Source organism: Condylura cristata, unplaced genomic scaffold (genome assembly GCF_000260355.1).
Source record: "Condylura cristata isolate star-nosed mole 26May11 unplaced genomic scaffold, ConCri1.0 scaffold00030, whole genome shotgun sequence".
Lineage (NCBI taxonomy): Eukaryota > Metazoa > Chordata > Mammalia > Eulipotyphla > Talpidae > Condylura > Condylura cristata.
The window spans coordinates 25,952,977-25,969,112 of NW_004567131.1; the positions used below are offsets into that span (position 1 = coordinate 25,952,977).

Consider the following 16,136-nt stretch of genomic DNA (forward strand, 5'->3'; position numbering starts at 1 on the left):
GACAGGTAATACATTTTTTTTTATTGTTTCTGAGATGATGTCAGAGGCCCAAGACCAACCTGGGGCCCTGAGAACCATTGTGTATTCAAGGTTCAGTGGTGCCAAACAAATGTCCTATCTATCACTTATGCCTTGCTAATCCTTTTAATTGCTCTCTCCATTCTTTTCACAAGCCACCTGGTGTACAGGAGTTAATAGTTTAATAGAATTAAAGATTGTAGCAGAGTTTCTCAGAATTAAATCAGTATCGAGAACAGAGGAGGCTACATTCCTTTCAAGAGTTGCATTAGAACGAAGCACAGTGTCCATAACATTTCTTTGGTTCAGTACGTTGTGTGTCAACAGAATCAGGAAACAAATCAAAAGTTACAGTGACCATTCGAGAATCAGCCATTCTTCTATTCCTGGAGGGCCACGTATTCCTCCCGTGTGCCCAGTACCTTGACCCTGCCGAGCTCTAAGGATTTCTCACTTAGGCACCACGGGAGGGGACGTGGCAGCCGAGGAGAAAAATAATCGCTGGAAGTATGAGGTGTAGCAAGGGGAAGGAAGGTAGAGGGCAAGAGGGGGAGTCACAGAACGCGAAAAGGAGCCAATGACCTTCTCCCCTTCTCCAAAGCCACAGAAGCTTACTTTGAAAATCACATCGAAAATCACAGTTCACCCAAAGACCAGCACTAATAGCATCTAAGTGTCGAAACCTATGAATCTCTTTTTCCAAGTATAGAGAGGTTGGTTCTTCTTTCTTAATTTTGTAACATACTGTAGTCATGTTTCTTTTTCTACGTAGACATGCCACGTAAATATTTTTCCACATGAGTACAAATAACACACTAACTACATAAAATCTGAGGTCTAAGAAAGTATGATAGGCATGTTGTGCCTATGGAAGTGTCTTACTTTTCTGTCCCTTTTCTAGTAGAACTGTTCTTTTTATATATATATGTTTGTGTGTGTGTATACACATACATATGTAAATATATGTATGTGTATACACACATATATACACATATGTACATACATACACACACACACAAAAAAAACATGAAAATACTTTACAGAGCTGGCCAACTGAATTCAAACCACATCTCCAGTACTCACTTGGACAACAGTCTCTCCATGCCTTTCTCTGAAAATATTGTCAGGAAAATGAAATATGCTGGCAGAGTATTGTCAAACTAGAACAAAGCAAGTAGATGTTAGTCCCCTACTATTCCCTGTTCATCCCTGTTGTGGGTGTTGCTTATTATAAACGAATGTCCTTTGGTGTCCAGGGCTTCTCCATTTCTGATTATTTCTTAGTATTATTGCTAATTAAATTACAGGAACAGTCTTAGTATTATATCAGGCTAAGTTGCCTGTGAAAGGGTTTCAGCAGTTTATTCTACAGTATTGTAGAAGAGCCTGTTGGGGGGATGAAGTAGAGTAGGTCGCTCCAGGAGCAGTCATTTTTACCCACCGTGCCAGTCAGAGTCAGTTCAAACAGTCGGCAGCCATCTTGATTCCATTACCATCTCCTCGTTAAAGTCAGATGTGTAGCTCAGAAGATCACGTGAGAATGGCAAAGGGCACATCTACAGGCTTGTTTCTCATAATCTTCTTTACAGATTTCTTCCTTAACATAACCACCTCAAGTTCCAACCATGTTGTCCAAAAGGCAGTATTTTATCTTGAACCCTAACCTCCTACCTCAATCAAATGTTAACATTTTCTCACTTTTTTGTTAAACTAATCAGCTATCTAGATATTCCATGTGCCAGTTTTTTAATATATTCATTATCAACTTTATAAAGTTTCTAATTCATTGAAAAATTCACACATTCTTTCTGCCTATGTTGTTTTTTCCTTAGCTTCTTAGGTTAAATATTTAGTTTGGTTGTTTTTATTCTGTTATTTAATTTCAAGAGCATTTCATGCTATCTGCACTCCTATGAAAAGGATTTAAGATGCTTTTCCTATTTTTATAGGTAGCATTCCCATATCATTAATTTTTCATGTTCTATAATTACAGTCTAGGTTTCCTCCTTGACTCACAAGTTATTTAGAATAGCCAAGCATGATTTCCGGCATGGTAAATTGAACTACTTATAATCCTTCTGTCCAAAACCAGGCTCATGCAATGGGGATGGTAGTTTGGGGAGGAGGGAAGATTGTCAGAACACCTTGTTTCCCTTCATTTCTAGTTCTCTACCAGTTCCAATTCTAGCCCCAATGGCATCTATATGGATGTTCCACATAAAGAAGAAAAGGGTCTTTAATATATCACATTTGGAATCCCAAGTCACACATCATTTAGTTTGTTTTATAGTGAGTGCATATGTAAATCAATTTAACATGATTTTTTTGTTGTTTGGCATAGAAGTGGGACGTAGGCCAGAGGTGTGGGGAGTGACAAGATTCACCAGAGACAGAATGGAAAGCAGAAAATGTGGATTTACTAAAATACACTGCTGAGGGGAGCAGCAAGTGACTCAGAACAGGTTTTGAGATATTTGGGTGATATACAATCAAGAACTATCAAAACTATCCCACTATTGAAAAATGATGGAACAATATGTCTTCGCAGGAGGTTGTGTGTTTCCAGAAAGCCATAGTGGAAGCACTAGATACATTGGTATAATTCTATAATTTAGCTTGATAAGTGTCTTCCTAAGTCAAGGTGGGAGGCATTTCATTTAAGCTTCATGAATATTTTTGGAAGCCATTGCTTGTGCACTGCTAGGAATCTGGGTTCTGATGTCAGGCCATGCTAGGTTTGAAATCTTGACCATGACATCTTTCAGGTCCCATAATGCCAGTGCAACTGCTCCTGGAATCACAAGGGCTGGGACTGTGTAGATCCACTTACATGAGGACCTTTCTATCCTTGGCTTGTGCATTCACCAATTCAGCCGTCCACGGCTGATGGATGGTTTAATCTACTGGTGAAGAACCCATGGACACTAGACTGTAGTATAAGTCACCCCTGGATTTTTTACTGAGGGAAGAGGGACTGGTGCCCCCAACTCCCTCACTGTTCAAGGGTTGATGGTGCTACAGCTGTTAATAACAATGCGATTGTCTACTGTGCCTTGTTTACTGGATGTTAAACAGGTTTATATTTAGTGCTTTATAATGTTGTATAGTTATCGTCTCATTTCACCCTCTAACTTGTGAGGCAAGTGCTATTATCATCATTCTATAAATGAGGAAAGAAATTAGTTCTTAAAGCACACATAATTAACATAGGATCTGGGGCAGAAACCCAGCTATTCTCTCTCCACATCTGAAGCTCTTAGCCATGTTCAGCTGCCTCTTAAAACTGAATTTCTGCAAAGTATGAACAATAATAATTTACCTGTCAGGTTAGTGTGAGGAGCTGAGTTCATGAAGGACGGCACAGGGCTCTGACCTCTTCTAAAACAAGTAACTCATTTTGCTGCTGGTGTGTTGCTGTTTAGGTCCTGACGTTAGTCAAATATATATGTATACACACACACACACACACACACACACACACACATATATATATATATAATAGTTTATTTTACATCATTGTGTGCCTTTTTCCATCTCAATTGTAATTCCCATGGGCTTCCCACCACCAAGTCACCCGTGTGCCATCACCATAGCCCAGTGCACTTCCCTGCAACGCCCATTTTTTGGTCAATTTCTAAGGGAAGGATTTACGCATCCCTTCTTTGGACACATATCTCCTGAACTAGAGCCAAGCTCTACTCAGGTACAAGTCAAGTAGAATTAGCCGAGTTTCAGCCCAGCCAGTGAGCTGGGCCCCAGGTCACTCAATCACCCAATATGTGGCCACTCGGATGCCCCCTGAGGTTCCTGCTGCCAAGTACACGCCACTGTTGGTAAGTTAGATTTCTCCTTCGGAGCCATAGGAAGGGAACCAGGATTTTGGGTCAAGCTCCAGAATAGTAGTGTGATGTGTCTTTTGCTTCTTCCCTCAAGAAGATGTTTGCTGCTCAAAATGGCATCACACAATTTTTCCCAGGCAATTTTATCAGGTTATCTGACCCAACAGCATCATATGAAGTTTTCGAATCCATTGCTGACTGGAATCTCAGCACAAATCAGCCACATTCAAAACACCAACCCTCACTTGAACCATCCTCCTAGTTTAAACCTAACAACTAAACAGAAAACAGCATTATGAAGCATCCATCATACTTCACTGTGCGGCTAAAGCCTGGATAGTAAACATTAAAAATACACATTTTTGTGATAGAAACACACGTAGACCAGCCATAGCAGATGCAACAGCTGCACCAGGAGACTCTTGAGCCAAACGCCTGGCCTGGCCAGACACTTGTGATCCTCAGAACAACCAGCGGGCAGTCACTGATGTCCTCTCACTTCCCGGCCCGTGGGCAGGCAGAGGAAACTCAGTGCCACAGTTGGTGCACCTGCTCACTCCCTGAGCCGCAAGGGTCCAAGCACAGGTCGCATGAATACTACTTGGCTAGAAGGTGACTCATTTACTTAACTGCCTACAAGGCAAAGATTCCCATGTCTTAAGTGATGTTTCTCAGTAAATGGACCTCAGGCTACCTGCTTAAGAATCCCTTGGGGGCCCTCCCTGGTGGCACAACAGGTTAGGACGCAGCAGCACCGCAAGTGAGCTGCAGCTGCATGGGTCAGAGTTCTATCCTGCCCCAGAGGTGAACACATGACGTGGCAGACCTCTCCTGACCCGCCCGCTGCTCCCCTCAGCAGTGTACTTCGTCGATCTGTCTGTTCTGTTCCCCGCTCTGTCTCTGGTGAAGCCTCTCACCGCCCTTGAGCCTCTGGCCTGTACCCCAGTTCTGTATGCATAAATAAATAAATCTTTAAAAAAAAAAAAAGAATGCCCTTGGGGTGAATGTTAGAAATGCAGGTTCCGTTATATATTTGTCTATTTACTATGTTGTGACTGGTTTCCTCTGTAAACATGTAAGCCCTGGAGAGTCAAAACTTCAGTTTCACTGATACCCTAGCATCCTAGCAGTGCTTAACACATATTTGTGGGATGACTTTTCTGGGTGTCACTATCCCTGACAGACTGAATCAAAATCTCTAAGAGCAGAGACAAGAAGCCTGTATTTTAAAGACACACAAAGTAAATTTTAAGAACCACTATTCTAAAGTAATTCAGCCATTTCTAAGATCATAAATATCTCCAGAGGCCCCCATTCGAGCTGTCTGGTCAGTTGTTAAAGTGAACATATGAACATTCCCTTTGGTTAAAGTCTTGCTTTTCAGTCATGTGGCCCCAACAAACAAAGGTTCTGCAGCCCCAGCTGGCATGCCGGGCTCCGGGCAACTGTCTGGCCAGTCCACCCAAAACCCGTCCAGGCAAACGTCAGCGAGTGGCAGACAAGTAAGATCTGGAATTTGCAAACACCTTCTAGGGCTTCTTTCTTTTAACCTACTGGTTTACCTACAGAAATACTGTGGCAATGTTAATGTGTGCAAAACTGTATGTAAAAGAGAAATGCAGTTCCCAAATCCCTCTGAGAGATGTATCCAGGCAGGTGAAGGTATTTCTGCAAAATCTGATCTTGGGGAGGCTGAGTAGCTCTAAGGGGCCCCCTGGGGCAAGCTGCAAAGGGAAGGGAGAAATGAAGGGGGCAGATGCCTGCAGCTCCTGCCCACTCTGGCTCTCTGGACTTCTTCATCTCACAGAGGCTCTCCAAAGTGGGCTGCTCTGAAGGGAGCCAAGCTAAATGTGCATTTAATGCTCTTGTTGCCTTCTAACCTGCCTCATAATGGCTGGTAACATGTTCATTACTGTTGCTCAGGTAATTGCATTTTAACTGCCTTTCTTTGGAAAACAAGTTCACATCAATCAGTGTTCTTAGTGCTCAGAGCCCTAATGTCTACCTTACATCCCAACTGTTTTACAACACCCCTTTATTAGCCTGAAAAGAAAATTGCAGAAAACATAACTACTCACTCTTTAATGCCCAGGTTATTTTTATAAAATGGAGATATGCAATAAAAGTAATTTACAATAAAATAACATATTTCAGCAAGAAGGTAGGCCAGGCAATACAAAAAGATGTAACGAAGAAACCCAGCACTTGTTCTAGATCCAAAATCATAGGGATAGCCACAGGTGGATGGCTAAACTAACAACAGATTCCAGCACATGCTGCCCGCTCACCAAACTCCAGTACTGGCAGGACGTAGCTAGTGTGAAACTCTCCTTCCCATAATAATTTTATTTTTCAAAGTGTTTTATAAATCCCTGGATCGATGCCCTTGGTGTGAAAATTAGCCAGTTTAGCAACCTGAGAGAGATATTTTGGGTAAAGAAAGCATTTTGGGTACTATGCAACTACAGCTATGAATATGTTCTGAGAAATGAGTTGTAAGGTGACTCCTTCAATGCGTAGACATCACAGGGTGTAGCCCTATAAGCCTAGAAGGCAGAGCTGCCTGCCTCCAGAGGTGTAAAGCCTAGCCCTTGGGACCACCGCCCTATAGCGGTCCCTGTTGACAGATACATGACTGTATTCTGTCCCTGGACCATTTTATTATCTCAAAGAGTTAGGATAGGAATGCCACCGTGCATAATAATCTCAACAATAGAAGCTACCAATTACTAGATGACTCCTCTATGCCAAGTATTTTTTTTTTAAAGATTTATTTATTTGTGCATACAGAACTGGGGTACAGGCCAGAGGCTCAGGGGCGGCAAGAGGCTTCACCAGAGACAGAGTGGGGAGCAGAACAGGCAGATCCACGAAGTACACTGCTGAGGGGAGCAGCAGGTGGGTCAGGAGAGGTCTGCCTTGCCATGTGGGTCACCTCCGGGGCAGGCGGGAATCAAATTCATGCGGAAGTGGCTTTAGCTTCTCATTGCTGTGCTTTAACTTGCTGCGCCACCAGGGAGGGCCCTATGCCGAGTATTTTTAAACCAGTTTTGCATTTATTAATAAAGTGAATCCTCATAATACCATGAAGTAACTCCATTGCTGCTTTCTAAGCATAAGAGTCGCAAGGAAATTAAGTAACTTGACTAAGATCACACATCTGGCATACCTAGCTGCCAGTAGAGATGAAGAGTGTCTTCTGATTGGTGTAATTGTGGGCTTCTAGAATAACCAAAGCACTGCCTGAGTTTTTATTTTAGGAAAGAAACATTTTGAAGATAAAAGGTTGATTCTCTCTTCAGTGGCTGTCTGTCTAAAGGTTTGAAATTTGAGCCTTGAGGTTTTTATCTGCTTTGTTCTTTTAGCATTTGGCATGTAATTAGGTAGCTCTTTACTTAATATTTCCATTCAAATGTTTTGCGATGGGTTGTTTCTTCTTGGTGTTTGTCTATTGGTGAACTTGTAGGTCCGGTCCATTCATGACAAGATTTGCAATACAAATTCCTATACTCTGTTCATTGTTAAGTTTTGTTCCAAAGCAGACTTGTTTTAACCAAATGAAGAGGGTGCCCTAAAAAGGCAGCTGTACAGAGTGAGGGACCTGTGCCCGTTCTACAGAGTGTGGTAGGGAGTTTCCTGAAAGGATCAGAAATTGACTTAGGCATCTTTCAGGAATGGCATTTCTTTCTAGAAATGCCAAGGAAGTTGTTTGAACTGATAGTTATCATCAGCCTTTAAGCATTGAACTTTTGCTTGAGTAGTATGGCCCCTTATAAAAATAACAAGGTAACTGATAAGAAAATCTATAATCTGTTTACAATTTTTCCTTTCAGGGGAAAAATGATTCCATCTGATCTTGAAAGAAGGATCCTTGAAGTCAAACAAAAAGTAAGTTTGGCAGAAAATCACAGGCTATGGTTACACATTCCTATACCCAAACAGTGGAGACAGACTTTGCCTTTATTTTAGGAAAAGGCTTCAAGCCTCAACCTCCCAACTATAGTGAAAATACAGAATTTTGCATCTACTTGTTATTTCTTTTCCCGAGTATAGACAGGTGCTGTGTAAATATATCCACAGTGATTCTGTAAGTTCCCAAATCGTTTGTCTTCCTGTATGCTGAGGGTTGAGGTGAATCAGATACATGATTGAAAGATCATTTTCACAGTACAAAAAAGAAACTAACACAGCCTGTGAGTTACCACTGTCCAGTTATTTGAAGGGTCAGTTTTCCCTGCCTAGATTCATAACTGACAAAACTGATTCCCCAAAGCACGTATAACTCTTTTAAGAAGGCCTGCTAAAGAGTCCTGCAAAGCTCGCCTAATTGTATCCTGGGATGATTTGTATCCTGGGATGAGTTTTGGGAACTCTCCTCCTACAACGCTTAGCATTTACAATCAACAATCCCTAGTTCACTGACATAACGCAGGTGTTTTATCATGATGAACCGAAGCAGTTTATTTCTATCTGCTTTTTTCCCTACAAAGTCTCAGCAGCAGATTTCCCTGGTTCTTTTTGTTTAATATTTTTATTGAAGGAACATTTACTGAAAAAAGTGCACAGGTTTCAGATGTACAGCATTGTAATTCAACATCTGTACATACGACAATAAGATCATCACCAAGTCTCCTTCCTTTCCATGCACCATCATACACTGGTCCGAGACATATCCATACTCCCAGGAAGGTAAAACCACAACACTAAACCTTTGCTGCCACCTGCAGGCTGACACTGTAACCTCAGCTCCTAGAAACTAACAGGACAGTCTCCGAGCACGCTGGTCCAGACCCTGGTTCTGCGTTCTGCCTCCTTTCAGCAGCTGCCTATTATGTCAATCAATGTTCATCTAGCCAAGGTCAGACAGATGAATAAAAGCCATGATTTCATGTTTATAGCCATGCGAGGCCTCTCCTCTAAATTTCCAAATAGATTATCTGAGTTTTTCTAAAGAGGAATAATGGGTTGGTCAGAGTTTCTTCTTTTGTTCTCCTGCCTGCCCACTCTGGGGGATTAAGCAAGCTTAGAGGTTCTGTTATCAACCAGGAAGACTAGCCAGTAAACAAAGGGAAGAAAGGGCAGAACAATCTACCTGGAAAACAGGACTGACTGAGGGTGTCACAAAGCTCGCTCCTGCCTGGGTCCAAGTGCAAGCGCCTGGAGAACCAGAATATCTGTTCTCATTAAACAACAGGGGCAGAGTGAGAGACCGACTCAGATCTCGTGTCCCAGAGAGTGGACATGATGCCTACCAGGCTGCACGGTGTCACTAACCCTTCTGACAGTTCAAGAAATACCAGTGTACTGGCGGGGGAGAATTTGCCTTTGTTTTATCAGCTTTTCAAAAGAACCCTTGAACCCATCTTGCATTCTGTGGGGCTTTCTCGTTTGCATAGGGGTTTGTTCCTTTCCTTGTGAGTGCTACAGCTGGGACCACCGTGTATGGAGCGTTTGATCCCCTCTTAGCTGTCGCTGATATTTGCAAAAAGTATAAGATCTGGATGCATGTGGACGTGAGTATTCTCTGAGCACTACCACTAAGGGTCCGTGCACAAGTTTGGCCCATGGGTTATGGGATGAAATTTTGCTCTCTCTCTTCTTTCCACATAAGCTTTATACAGAGCAAATAGCGCACACTCAGAGCACAAAACATTGCCTGGAAGCAACCTGAGGCTGATTCAGTCTTCATGTTTCCAATAGAACATTACTCTTATTTCTAAGACCAGCACTCCTGCTACCACTTAGTTCTCGATTCAGTGAACCACAGGGTTCTTGGAGGAATAGCGCCTGCATACACAGGCCAGTCACACACAGGCAGATCTGACTGCCCCACGAGAACGATCAACAGGGTAAAAAGGAATTGTGTTCACACAGGAAACCCTGAGGGCAGGAGCCAAGTCAGAGAGGAGTTGGATATTTGATGAGAAAAGCAGGATTGACACCTTGCTAGAAAACATGGACACCAGTTACCCAGACCCTTCGCTTGGTCAGCTAAGAAGATAAATTGTATTTGGGCTATGTTGACTCTAAGCCTAGTCACACTAGGAAATTACAAAGCTGTGCCAACTAAAGCATTTTCAAAGGGAAAAATGTGTCCGTTTCCAAAAAGATAAATGGAAGGGATTCAAGTTTAGACTTTAGTATTAGTTAATTGCTCAAATTTAGTGTTACTCACAGTGGAACTCAGAGATGAGATTTAATAAGTATTCAGACCAAATTAATCCCCCTTTCTTTAGGAGACAAACACATCCACAGCCTCAGCTAGGCAAGTCTCCATTATTCCACAATTCTCCTGCCTAGCAATTACCGACCTTCTCTTCCATCCCTGAATCATAGTATTACTAATTCATTAGGCTATCAGGAGCCCCTTCGTTTTACACAAGACTCCAAGAGAAGCTTGAAAAACTCAAGTACCATAAGTGACCTGAGTCTTGCATCTGGAGAGCCTGTTAAACCTTGCAGGCTGATTCACAGAAAGGATTACCATGACAACTTTAAAAATAACAATGTCTGCATGTTTGTAAGCCAACAGATGCTCTCTACTTAAATTAGTGCCAAGGGACCTTTTAACAAATGACATTAACTTTCTTTGGAACCTATCAAAGTCATCATTTGCTATCATTAATGCTTTATGTCTGTAATAGACATAAGTACATATAAACATTATTTTGTTTCTTTTTTTAAAAAAAAACTTTAAATATTACATAGTGGAAAAATTAGATTAATTTTTCAAAGTATAAAAAAATGAAATTTACAACAAAAAAGGAATTCTATCCTCACAAGATTTTTTTATATAAATGTATCCCAGGGATTATTTTTCTATGCAAAGTATGTTAACGTTTCCAAGTGAATCTCCATCTGGACATCTGTTTTTAAGGAAGATGTTGCATGGTGAGGGATGAAAGGGAGGGATCTTTCTCTTTCTTGTGTAGACTGAGCAAATGTGTCCTGAATTTGACTCTTTACACCCATATAAAGGTGGGGTAGAATGTCCCCCCCAACTTAAGTTTTGAAAGTCTAATGCCAGAGGAAGGTGGCTCACCCCTTAGTTGCCTGGGATTGAGGAGACTCTCACGATTCTAGAAGACTCCATATTAGAAATCTAAGCAATCCATGTCTGATCTTCCTTTTTCAGGCAGCCTGGGGTGGGGGATTACTGATGTCCCGGAAACACAAGTGGAAACTGAGCGGCGTGGAGAGGTAGGGACATTTTTCTTGTTAACATTGGAAAGTGTAAAAAGTTAAATGTGAAAAGCAAATTACAGCCAATTTCTAAGAACTCTTGGAATGCAGGTGACCACTGAGCAGCGCTTGTGTGCCTTGCCTGTGTGGGACATGCTCACAAAGATTACATGTAAATAACAAAAGGAAATCAAAGTCTGCATCAAGTAATCCAGGTAGATGGTCTCAAGCTAGACGGTCCTAGCCGAGGTCTGAGGTTCACCGGAGGACTCAGGAGCGAATTTCTGGGATCTCTGAACTAAATAGCAAAAATATTAGAAACCTGCAGACAATCCCAGTTTCCTAGAGAGAGGATCGCTTGCTCTCTTGTTCAAAAAAAAGATGCTACCCAGTGCTTTCAGCAAGACATCAACTAATTTTTGCAAGGCAAATATACAACCTGTAATTCAATGTTGACGTGAGCATTTGGGGCTTAATAAGGCCAGTTGACTGCACATAACATCTTTGTGAGGATAGTGCCTCACAGTGTCATGGCCATTATCATTTTCTCCTAATAAGGCTCTGCTTGATGCTGCAAAGCCCACTTGTTTTTTAGAGACTAAGCATTAGAACACTGAGAAAGTTGCAAAACACAACGGAGAGGATAGTTGATCAACATCAGACATATTCGGATCCTGAGAAAAAAGAAGCGAAATACACCATGCACAGTCAGCCTTGGTTTTGGCTCTGGACCATGAGCAAAGGGAGCTCAGAGTCCCCGGGTCTCCGGTCATAGCATGGAGGCTCAGCCGTAGTCGTGACTCTACACGTCAGGCGGTAAGGAAAACCCTAACTCACCAGCGGCTGCCAGATGCCCACGGTGCCCAGCCAAGTAGCCGGATGCTGCCCAGGAGAAATTTCCTTCTCGTTCCACCCCTGGATATGTCGGCACAATCATTTCTGTTTCAGGATTAGGAGAGAGGCTTTTGGAGTTTGGGAGAGTTGCCAACCTGGTCACTCAGGGCAACCAACGAGGATGAACATACAGGAAGTGCCAGGTGATGCCAGGGAGTGGGATACAGAGCTGAGTCCAGGACACCCTGCCTCGTGACGGGAGCCTCGGGCTGGGGTGTCAGCAGGACCGCTGTCCCCAGTCTGCCCCAGTGCTGCAAGCAGGCCCCTGTGGGTAAGTGGGAGGCAGGCCTGGCACTGCAGTGCCAGCGAGTTCTAGGCTCTCCCTCTGGCCCTCAGGGCTTCTCCCAAGTGACATGGCCTTTGTCATGAAGCTCTATGTGAAGCCAGACGCTTAGGGGGGTGGCAGTGACCTGAACCAGGATAGACAATGGGGAAAAAAGAGAGAACAACTTGGAAGGACCTGCTCACCTGATGAGAACAGGATTACATTCTGGGACTGACCTGGGAGGTGCTTGCACGCAACACCCGCTCTTCTTTGAGTCCTTCTGCCTGGCACCAAAAAAAAAAAAAAAAAAAAAAAACCACGAGCATCTGTTATTCTGCCATTAATGCACTTGTGGCTCTAAGTGCTGACAGCCATGGAGAGTCTCCACCGACAATTCTGTAACATGCACTAAATTACCTACCCTGCACCCTGGAAAAATAGACACCCACATGCTTTTGTGCTGAAGACTATTATTTAAGAGCAAAGCTGAGAACACTCATCATGGAACAGAGAGTCCTTGCTAATCACCACAGTTCTGAAGTCGTACTGTAACTAAGTCTGCTACATGGGAGAGCCGAATACGAAGCCCTCGCCATGAGGGGACGGCTGGGGTTCTGGTCCAGGCAGAACCCCTCAGCCACCCACTTGGTTCAGATGAGCCATTCTGCTGACTTGTTAGCAAAAGGCATACTTTATTTAACAAATAAAGTGATAGATGAAACCCCGAGCCAAAGGTGCATGGATACAAGCTTAGGAAGAAAGTTGCCTCCCTTGGAGTATTACTCTTTCCCAAGCATTCTGACTCATTCTAAAATGGAAGAAGCTCATGGTCAATTCCTGGCCCTAAATCTGGAGACTCCCAGCATCACAGGGGTTCCCCAAAGTGCCATTCTCAGAGCAAAATGACAGGAGTACCGGAGTCTGTCTGCATTCTTTTGGAGAACCAACCAAATCCTCAGAAAGCAACTTCCTTCCTTACTAACTCTCAAAGTTTCTAGGATGTTAGCAAGAGAACGAGGTTCCAAAGTATGTTTTGGTGCGTAGTGAACTGGCTGCTCCTTAATCCCACCTTGCAGCAGGTTGCTGCTGACTGGTAATATCCATCACTGTGGTTCATCCTCAAGGCTAGGCTTTCTGGCCCAGAGGAAGGTTCCAGAATAACTGCTGAAGTATTACCAGTTTTTGCCCCCATTCCTTCCCTGAGAGCTGAGGGTTCATCAGTTCAATTCAGTTACAGCCACTATTCACAAACCACTTGCTAGGCACAGAGAGGACACAAAGATGAATGTGATGTGTAGCCAAATTGCAAAGGGCTTAGAATCTAATGGAAAGACTGACAATCAACGGTGCATTAAAATTCAACCAGCAGAAGTAAAGGCTGAAGAGATGGCTGAGTGAGCTACCAAGCTGGCATAGAGGAAGGAATGATTCCTTAAACAGGGCTCTTACCGGAAGGCTTTAGCCAGGGCGTGGGCATCAGAGCTTAGCACAGAGAATGAGGGGTACACCAGGAGGCAGAAATGGAAGGAGGGTGTTCATTCAAGGTAAGGAGCAGAGACACACCTTTGAAATTGCACGGGGCCCTTGTAGACAAGTTTGTGTAGAGCGAGATGAGTTTGCGGCAGTGGCTAGGGAGAAGGGCCTGCCCAGCCAGCCAGGTCAGAGCCGGCGTGAAACTCCCCAGACTGCTGTGGGAGACACTGTTGTGGGGGGAGAACGCAGCATTTCTCACCTGGAACAAAAGCTGAGAAGCCCCTTAGCAGTCAGGGTGGGTTTGAAGAGAGCAATGACTCCTAACCTACCTGTGCTCTAGAAAGTCAACTCTGGATTTGAGAGAAGATGGAAGCCAGGAAGCAGCTGGCAGCAACTGAGTCAGCATCTAGTTGCAGGAGTAGTAGAAGGAAGAAAAGCTGAGGACACACACCGGGATGGTCCAGGGAGAAGCTGAGGACACACAGCAGGATGGTCCAGGGAAAAGGAGTGGGCCCCAGCAAGAAGGGCAATGAGTGGGTGAGCCCCAGACATGGGAAACAGAAGTGCAAGGGGTCACAAAGGAAGAAAATGAAACTAAAACACTGAGGTTTGGGAACTGGATGTTTGGCGGGAAAGCGGTCTTCCTTCTGAGGCACAGGAGACAGAGAGGAAGAACAAATCTGGGAGGACAAGGAGTGGACAAGATGATGAGTTCATTTGAGGTCCACTGAGTCTGAGGTACAAATGAGGTCACCAGGATATGTCTTACAACATAAAGATTTCAGTTCTCTCCCACTTAGTCAAAACTCATGTGACTGAATCCCACAGCAAGACATTTTGAATAGGCCTGAGGTTACTTTTCATAAATTGCCAACATTTATCAAATAAATCCAGCCCATGTCCTAGAATTACTCTGCACAGATTTTTGCCATCTTCATTAGGCAGCCCCTCTGGGAGACAGTTGAGACAGAAAATTCGGTAATGGGTAGTTGTGGGCTTTAGGAGAGCTATTATTATTTTTCTTTTTTGCTCTTAAACGAGCAAAACAAAGTTCTTTTTTCATTTAAAGAAATATTAAATCTTTATTCCCTCCCCCACCACCCCAGGAGATCTATTCTTTTTTTTTTTAAGATTTATTTATTCATACAGAACTGGGGTACAGGCCAGAGGTATGGGGTGGGGGGGGTGAGAAGATTCATCAGAGACAGAGTGGGGAGCAGAACAGGCAGCTCTACTGAGGGGAGCAGTGGGCAAGACAGCATTGAAACCTAGCAAAGTTCAAACTTAGTTAAGGCCTTATATGTATTGGACACATAAAAATTGTGAGCGCTTTACCCAACTTATTTGCTATTATTCTCCTTTTGCAGATAAGAAAAACTAAGCACAGAGAGGTTATGTAATTTGCTCAGGTCACACAGCTAGGAAATGGTAGAACCTAGAAGCAAACTCGCGACTACCTGCCTGCAGAGCTCTGCTTCACCACTGCTACCGACGGCTCAGAACCCAGGTTTCTTGACTAGTTCTGAGCAAGCAGGTATTTTTTTCAGAAGGAGCTTTTCAATTCCACAGGACATTTATTCACAGAGCTACTTCGCCCTCTTTCCAGGGACAGTGGCCGGCTGCCTTTGCTTCTTTCCCCTACGCATTTCCTAAACACACCTGACAGCTAAGACAAAGCCAAGGAGAGACGGGAAGAAGAACTAATCTATTCATTGATTCAGATAAGATCCAGCCTGTAGGTGTTCTCTGAATGGTGGGCCGACACCAGCCATTCATCAAGTAGACGGATGGGATCTTCCCAGCTCCTTGAGTCTTCCCAGGGTTCTCGAGCGATGTCCTGGATGTGGGGTGAGCCCAAACTGCTTTTCAGCCAGAGAGGAGCAGCCTTCCTCGGCGCTCTGGAGGCACAGGCCATGGATTTTACTGTCACTTCCATGTCTCCTCTGAGCCTGTATCCAAGTCACATCCAATGAGTCTCCTCCTCAAGGATTCCCCAGTCTCTCCGAAGACATGCACAGATACTCGCCTTGCCTGATAACCATGTGGACTGAGCTCTGGGACCCTATAGAGGGAGAAGTTCCCTCCCCAGGAGGTGAGGGGAAGCAGTCTTGTAGGTGTGAGAGAGGACTTGCATGAAGTCAAAGATTGCAGAGATGATGCTTGATGATGATGCTTGATGTGGGTCTCAGAGAATAAGTAAGATTTAACTAGATGGAATTAAGGGAGATGATATTGCAGAAAGAGAAAGTTACATTAAGAGTGTCCAGAGCATGAGAATTCCAGCAGCCCACGTGGAGAGCCTGAGTGGTCTGAGCCTGTCACGAGTGTCACACCTGTAAACATGCTTTGTTTCCGGCAGGGCCAACTCTGTGACATGGAACCCGCACAAGATGATGGGTGTCCCTCTGCAGTGCTCTGCTCTTCTGGTTAGAGAAGAGGTAATTCTTTCCTGATCATGACTGTCC

General features: G+C 43.7%; 1 protein-coding gene across 1 annotated transcript in view; it reads left to right on the top strand.

Moving 5' to 3' along the window:
- GAD2 (glutamate decarboxylase 2 (pancreatic islets and brain, 65kDa)) overlaps positions 1-16,136 on the top strand; it is a 53,980-nt gene that overhangs the window by 20,351 nt on the left and 17,493 nt on the right. The window contains exons 9-12 of the mRNA XM_004691309.1: positions 7,691-7,745; positions 9,254-9,370; positions 10,993-11,057; positions 16,031-16,109. Coding sequence (XP_004691366.1) covers positions 7,691-7,745; positions 9,254-9,370; positions 10,993-11,057; positions 16,031-16,109 — 316 coding nt within the window. The remainder of the gene's footprint in view (positions 1-7,690; positions 7,746-9,253; positions 9,371-10,992; positions 11,058-16,030; positions 16,110-16,136) is intronic.